Source organism: Pyxicephalus adspersus, chromosome 4 (genome assembly GCF_032062135.1).
Source record: "Pyxicephalus adspersus chromosome 4, UCB_Pads_2.0, whole genome shotgun sequence".
Classification (NCBI taxonomy): domain Eukaryota; kingdom Metazoa; phylum Chordata; class Amphibia; order Anura; family Pyxicephalidae; genus Pyxicephalus; species Pyxicephalus adspersus.
The window spans coordinates 146,694,979-146,703,238 of record NC_092861.1 but is presented as its reverse complement, the minus strand read 5'-3'; the positions used below and the strand labels follow the sequence as shown (position 1 = coordinate 146,703,238).

At 40.1% G+C, this 8,260-nt stretch overlaps 1 protein-coding gene across 1 annotated transcript in view; it reads left to right on the top strand.

The window, feature by feature from the left end:
- NVL (nuclear VCP like) overlaps positions 1-6,747 on the top strand; it is a 41,557-nt gene extending 34,810 nt beyond the window's left edge. The window contains exons 21-23 of the mRNA XM_072409909.1: positions 2,892-2,980; positions 4,049-4,119; positions 6,516-6,747. Coding sequence (XP_072266010.1) covers positions 2,892-2,980; positions 4,049-4,119; positions 6,516-6,560 — 205 coding nt within the window. The 3' untranslated portion in view covers positions 6,561-6,747. The remainder of the gene's footprint in view (positions 1-2,891; positions 2,981-4,048; positions 4,120-6,515) is intronic.
- Positions 6,748-8,260: the final 1,513 nt, after the last annotated feature.

The following is an 8,260-nucleotide window of genomic DNA, read 5'->3' as shown; positions in this document are numbered from 1 at the left end:
CATTCTCTGTAGATTGATGACATATCAGAATGCAGCCGGTCCATTCTCTGTAGATTGATGACATATCGGAATGCCACCTATCCATTTACTGGAGACTACCAGGCTAGACTCACCAGTAATGTCAATGACTGTTCTACCGTTCGATTCACTGGAGCTTTTTAAGATTTCAGCTTGTCAATTCACTGGAGATCTGCAACATCACTCTGGGTATCTCTCACTCTCTAGCAGAGTCCTTAAAGCAGAATCAAACCCTATTATACTCACATATCCCTATTCCATTACAGGCGCCGCCATCTTCTTCCTTTTTATCCTTGTTGTAGTCTTTGGCTATCCTGATTGGCTGTGTTGCTATGATGTAGATCCCACACAGGTGCATGTGAGTTCATTCAGTCCCACAGGGGAAGCCGGGATGTGCAAACCAATGCATGCCGCCCAGCGATCTTGTAAGAATGCCTATTGTAGGAGGGACATCACCTCTCCTTTCTGCAATAAAGCCCTCCCTGATACCAATTTTTTTAAAGTGGAACTTTACTTCTGCTTTACACGCACTCCATATATAAGTGTATATGTCCTGGTGTTTGGTATTGCAAGAATGACTAGAGCTTGGTAACTTCCCCTGAAATGTAAAGTATGACTATAGAGAAATGTCAGAGATGAACACCACACCCCGGAGCAGTCTGTCTGTTGATGCTGGTAAACCAGATCCTACCAAACAAATGTTATGTTTATTCTTTTCTAGAATTCCATCATATCTGTACCTTATATATCATGAGAAACTTTCCAACACACACCAATTTATCAGCATACAAATTAAATATATATCAGATGAAGACCTGAATGAAATAAAATGAAATGAGCTTCATTGTTCTTATATGTTTTTTATTTTAGATCCTATAAAAGTATTTCATTTATTGGTTTTCTAATGATGGTGCAACGTCAGCTGACCCACCCTTGGTATATAGGATATCTGTGCCATTTGTATTAAACCGAGACAAAAGATATTAGGAGTAATGAACAACTTGCCTACCATTTAGGTGCTTCCAGTGAAAAGAACTGTTATAGCATGCAATAGCATTTTAAACAATTGTGCACATCCAGTGTACTACGCAGACCTCTGACCTCAAACCTACTGAGCGCCATTGGGATGCATTGGAATGCCAGCTACAAGCCATTTCTTCTCATCCACAATTACAAATGTTCTTTAGGCTAAATGGGGAAAGTTTGCCTGGACACTCCAAAGCCTTGCTAGAAGAGTGGAGGCTTTTGAAGCTGCAAAGAGGAGAAAACTCCATATTATTGTCCATTGGAATGGGATATATGAAAGGTGTTCACAAATATTTCCTTTCTAGTACATATTACAAACGTGGAGCCATAAAGGTAGCAGATATGTATCTTAAACTTTAGGAAGACACATGATAAAGCTTAGATTTCTATTACTGAAGTCTGTAGCCCAAACAACATTCCTGCTGGGATCACACAAAACATTTTCTGATTTTCTTGTTCCTACAATATTGACAATGTGTAAGAGATCTCATATGACATCATGGTGCAACAAGTGGTGATGTATGTAAGTGTGGCATTGTAACTCATTGGCTGGCACTCTTGTCTTGTAACATTACAGACCCCGGTTCAAATCTTGGCCAAGGTGCCATCTACATAAAGTTCTGCATAAAGTTTGTTTGTTCCTCCAATGTTTGCGTGCGTTTCCACCAGGTGCTCCGGTTTCCTCCTTTATTTTAAAAACTTAGAGAGACAGATAAAGAATACACACCAGATCAGTAAAACCAGTCCATCTACATAACCGCAAGGTAAATATTTTAATAAGCAATCATAAAGGACAGATAAGCCAGGATCACAAAGCATATGATTAGCTGAGAGCTTGTAGACTCATATTGTACACCACATTTCTGCATACAGTACTAACATTTCCAAAATATAAGTACTATTGGAAAAAGATTGCATCCTCCATTTCAGGTCTACAGCATTACGGCCTTGGCCGCGTTATTTCTGCTGAATGGAAGGATCAGTGAGAGCTTGTAGACTCATATTGTACACCACATTTCTGCATACAGTACTAACATTTCCAAAATATAAGTACTATTGGAAAAAGATTGCATCCTCCATTTCAGGTCTACAGCATTACGGCCTTGGCCGCGTTATTTCTGCTGAATGGAAGGATCAGTATGGACTGGCCGATCCCCACAGACTGTGTAACCAAATGCATTGCCCTATCCAAACATAGACCTTGCGTTTGATTTTTTTTATCTTAAATGCATGTTATGTGTATATATAACATTTTCAGGTATTTATTGCCTCTTACAAAGATCACAGTTCACCCTGAAAATGCCTTCATCTGCTTTTCCTATCCGGATGGTGCCATTTTTGTTCAGTTATCATCCATGGCACCCAGCTGGAATTGAGATGCCATTTTAAAGATAACACAATAATTTAATTTGTGGTGTCAGTGCAGTTTTTGTCTTCATTCACAAATGTCTGACAATATGTGACTTCAGTTTCTGATCACTGGAAGGGGGAGATTGTGAAAACCCTTCCTCTTGCCTGCAGCAGATGGATGATGATATCTCAGCCTAGGCAAAGTCACTGAACTTGAGTTTCAGAAAGGCTTTTTAGTAATGACAAGTGAAGCTTTCAAAATATTATTGCATTATATTGTGAAATGCCAGGGATGTGTACAGACTTCATTAATTACTGAAAGGACGAAGGGCTGTCAAACTTTTGTTGTTTACAATACTGGTCACACGACCAGAAGCCTAGACAAATAAGTAAAGGTTTTGTCATGGTGTCATTGTATCTTGATGACCAATGATCATAGAAAATTTGTTTTTTTTGTTGCTTATTCCAGTCCAGTTACATATTTCCTTGTTTTATAGGGGTGCTGATCTGTCAGCTCTGGTACGAGAAGCGTCCATAAACGCCCTGCGGGCTGAAATGTTACAGCCGGAGCCGAATGGCAACAAAGGTGAGTTGAGGACGAAGTTTTGAATCCCTGAAGGGAAACCATTAACTTAACTTGCTGACTGCACTCATTAACCACCAAATTCCTCCTATGGTAGCAGACCAGAGGCATTCCTGAACCTTTCCCCTAAGGTCAGCTGTACCTATGAAAACTCTTCTGCAAGCTGTATTTGTAGAGAAGTTCTGAACAAAGACCAGCGTGATGGCAAATATTAAAGTACAGCCATTATATTCACTTTATACACAGATATAAGAACGGCACGTTATCCATCTTCCAGCACTGTTGGTAGGGTTAACCTAGTGTTTATCAACCTTTTTAGTATGGGGCACTTTTGAAATAACTTTAGGGGTCCCCTTCAATAATTATTTATATCCACAGCTCACAGTTTTTTGGAGTAGCGGTCAGTGGGAAGAATTCCTCTTACAACCTTTGCGTGCATATCCATGTACCTGCACCTTGATAATGCATCTCATCAGCAACCAATCAATCCCAATATTGTGTGCAAGAAGACACTCTGTGCAAAGAAAGCTTAACGTGGGAACATTTAGAAATGTTAATGGAGCCTCAACTGAAATCCTAAAAAATGTCCGTGTCCTGATGAATAGCGGTGCACTGCCTGGTGGGGGTGTCTAGGCCTAATCTGTAGTCTCATAGCTGTGTATTTGCATTGTGACTGCTAGTCTTACCAGGTATGGAGAACTTGGCTTGTTGCAGAAGCCTCATATTTGTCTACTCCAGCTGCAGGAACTACAATAATCAGCAGACTTTTGTTTAGTGGTCCGGCACAGCATCAAAGGACATCTGTACTGATTCTATATTTTAACCCAACACGTTCACAAATGATTGTCTCCAGCGATAAAAATCTAGTTGTGTTTTACTAGACAGGTGCACTTTACCCTCACAAACTTCCCTGGTATAAATCATACCAGCCTGAAAGAATAAAGCACTTTGGACTTCAGCAGTTTGGGCAATTGCATATTTTTTCTTTGCATTCGTATCCTGACAGCCTATTAATGTAAATTGACCCGGCACAGATATTGGAGGTAACTAATGTTATTTCTGCACATACAGGACAGATTGAAGTTTTTAAGAAACACTTTGAGGATGCGTTCTGCAAGGTGAAACCGTCTGTTTCCAAGAAGGTAAGTCTCAAGTGTTGTATTTGCTGCTTATTCAATAATATGAAGGAGAAAAAAAACTTCTGCAGGATGATCTCATGAACCAAAAATACATTGCTGTGCCGGTTCAGCTGGAAATAAAGAGGAATGTTCTCATCATGTGACCTCTATCGACTCAGCGGTGAAAGTAAACCAAATGATAGAAATGCCCTTTAAACACAGAAATGCAGCCCATTTGTCAATAACCCCCAATCAGCTTTCATGACTTTTATTAGTACCCTGCGCTGCTTTCCTGTCTGGCACCTAATTATAGAATTGAATGGAAAGGCCTTGAATGTTTTAATTGATTAAAGGCCAACTTTAGAGTAGTCTCACCATACTTCCCTTCACCTTTTTCCAAATTTTGTTATGGTTTTTTGATCTGAGAGATGCTGAGCAAATAAATCTTTTTTTCCTGCTTGGGCTGCAGTCGTTTCTTTGATGTTTTGGTTAATAATATAAGAAGTCATATATGCCAGACATCCAAAACTCTATAGTAGTATATGAAAATTGACATATTAAGGAACCAGAGCCTGTTCAAACCATGCACAGTGTTCTTTCAGTCACCTGTCAGGAAGACATTCGCTAAGCTGTACAAAGCATGACCCACACATTCAGATACAAACTGAACCCACCACCTTGGTTATTACAAGGATACAGCTTGGCTGCCTTAATAATAAAGCCATAGTAAAAAAATATATATGTGTGTGTATGTGTATATATCATTTATTTAGCAACTTTACTATTGTAAATCATGTTACTTGTGTCATGTTCTAACACCCCAATCTTTCTTGTATCCTCCAGTTACTAGTTTAGTTTCAGTTTTGGAAGGCGTAATAATCGGCTGCTTTTACTTCCAGGCTTAAATAATACAGGAGCCTCATGAATTCTGGAGTGCAGACTGTGTTCCTTGTATAGGATACTTAGATTGCCCTACCTTCCCTAATGAAAATGCTTTTATAGGTACCAACACATTTTTTTATAGTGGAGGAAACAGGAAGAACCCTGACACCCCAGTCTTCCTCTTCCCATGGTGGGAATTAAACCCAAGACTGCATGTTAAAACTCAGCAAATTGTGTTTCTTAGTGCTGCTTTTATTTTATAAACTGGGAAAGTTGCATTTGGCGTTTGCTTCACTTTTTAATGGGCTTTTTCTTCATTTGTAATGACTATATTAAGTCCAGTTTATCAGCAAAATACAGGGTGGTTCTTTTGTTTTGCAACCTTACTCCAGCAGTTAGGTCCTTGGCTCAGCTGCAGAGAGACAGCTGTGGTATATGTGAGAGCTGCAGTCTCTTCATCAGTCCAACACTCCACCTTCTGAGTCAGACCTAAAGCAATGCAATAAGAAGGACGCAATATGTGCTGCAACCATAGAAGGACCACTGCTCTAACACAAAAGGCCTAATTTATTAAAGCTCTCCAAGGCTGAAAAGGATACACTTTTATCAGTGAACCTGGGTGATCCTGGAGTGGATCTGGTCCAGGATTGTAAACATTTGCTAACAAATAGCAAATGACTTTTAACAAATCCATTCCAGGTTTGCTGGATCACCCAGCTTTACTGATGAAAGTGTAACCTCTCCAGCCTTGGAGAGCTTTAATAAATCAGACCCAAAGTCCCAGCAGTCTCTTTGTAGTATTCTGTGCTACTCATAGAACTCTTTTGCTTGGGAAGATATACAAAAAATGGATTGGATTCTTTCACACAGTATAGTGGTCGTGCATTGTATCAATGAGTATGCACGAACTAAAACAACCACATACCACCAGTGTAAACAAACCTTGTGACAATAATCACTTTAAAGACAACTTTATTTGTTTGGTGAGATAAGGAACTCCACAAAGTTTCAGAGTGCTGATAAGGGCAACCTTCGGCCTGCGGTTCCTGGCAGGACTGCGGAAGACATGATTGGACCTGAGTAGGTCCTTTCCAAGTAACATTTCTTCCGCCAGGTGCAAGTGGCATTTGGCAACTCACAAAAAAAAAAGAGACTAACTTGTCACCTGAACCAGTGGAAAAGTAAAGCCTTATGAAAAGCGTTCTGTGGTGCTATCAGTGACATTGGGAAATACTTTGCAGTAACCCATCTCAGATTCCACAGTTCACTGAATAGCTTTGTTCATGAGAATTCACAGATTGGCAACTGCTGCCTGTTCCATGGAACAGTATGAAAATCACAAACTATCCTCCCTCCTATTGTGTGCTACTTCCTCCACCTCCTACAGTGTAAGCTCTTTGGGTAGGGTCCTCTCCTCCTCCTGTGTCACTGTCTGTATCTGTCTGTCATTTGAAACCCCTAATTAATGTACAGTGCTGCGTAATACGTTGGCGCTATATACTGTTTAATAATAAAATAAAACTTCTCTACCTTTGCAGGATCAGGTGATGTACGAGCAGCTCCGTCTGTCTCTGAGCCGCTGATGATGCTATGAATGGAAAAGTTTTTCTTGTGCCAAGTGACGCAGCATGGCATATGCGGGCCAGAAAACCCAAATTCCTCAGCTGAATAGTCTGCATTGTGGAATTCGATGTGTGTGTATATAGGACTGAGATCTCCTTTGTTTCACATCTAGCTGTAAATAAAACAGAAACTTTATTCTGTATTTTATATACTGTACTTGTTCTTGTTTTTATTTTAACAGGTTATGTCTCCTTGGCCTATATTATAATACATGCTCATGGTTATATAAGTATTTGCAGGGGTGGACAAAATAATGGAAACCAATAAATATGTTCTAATCCAGAGAGAAATGGGCCCATGTGCTGCCTTTCTACCCCATCACTTTGCTCAACATTAAAAAAAAAATGTTGCATTGGCCATAGAGAAGATGTGTCATCTACATTAATCAAAATAATCCTAAACCAGGTATGTCTATCAGGTGATTAAGAACCACACTGTGGCCATATAAAACACATACAAGCAAATATTTTCTGTCCCTGTACATTTGTACGCACTGCCCTGCCAGTTCTCTGGATTTTAAGCAAGTGTCAACAAAAAGCAAACTTATGTCACCCCTTCTGCACACTTTTCTGTCAGCACCCCAGGCATTCCCACTGCATAAATTAGATTTTTAGGTGGGGTGAATAAAGTAGGTGTAAAGGCCAGAGATGGATTAAAGCTGAATATTTGCTACTTATATTTGCCTTCTCAGGTTTCACCTCACCCCCTTTATCAACATGTTAATGAAAATGGTAAATAAAATCTTTGTTTCTTTTAGTTTACTCCCAGGGATGTCATCATTGGGTTTTTGTGTTTCCCAATGCAATGTAAAGCTGTACATAGCCCTCCCAAATCTATTGATCGGTAAGTCTGGAGGAGTGGGGGGCCAGGGGCAGATTGTCCTAGGTAATGTGAACGTGTGATGCTGAACCTCCATGATTGAAAGAATTGAAGCCCAATGAATATAAGGGACATGGACAGGCTGCAGGGCTAGATGGTCATATTGGGTAAAAATCCAGCATGACTACAGGTATCCAGATGACCGCTAACAAAGGGCTATTACATTCCAGCTCCTTTTCACTCCACTCCTTAGCACTCCGGTTGCTGGGAAAGTATCTGAACAGCCTGACTGTACGGTGCTCATTTATTCCTAGCATCACACCAACGATCACTTCGAGCGACAACAATTGAGCGTCTGTAGAGGAACTGAATGAGGACTATTGACCTTGCAGAGTGTGACACAAGCACTTAATAAATCAGGGCTGTCGCTGGGGGCAGAGGAAGGTGCCGCATGAAATGACTATTCAGCAGAAGTAAACTCACCTCCATGCTCCATTAACAAGGGAAAGGTATAGAAGAGGTGAGAGTACAGAGATTACAAAGTAACCAAAGCGGCCCTCTGCCAGCTTCTCACATGACTCCAATCTCGCTCTCTTATACCGTAACGGTGCACTAACCAATTTTCTTTTCTTTTATTCCTAATTAGTATTGTATTACTTTTGAGTGACCAAAAAATCATTACGCAGAGACCATTGACTGTAAGTAAAATTTTCAGGAATCAGTGCATACATGAAAGCATTAATACCCTACTGCACCTCTATTATGCACATTTGCAATGGAGCAATGCATAGGGTGTGTGTTGCACTGAAAAAAAAAAACGTATCATTGCACCATTGTGTAC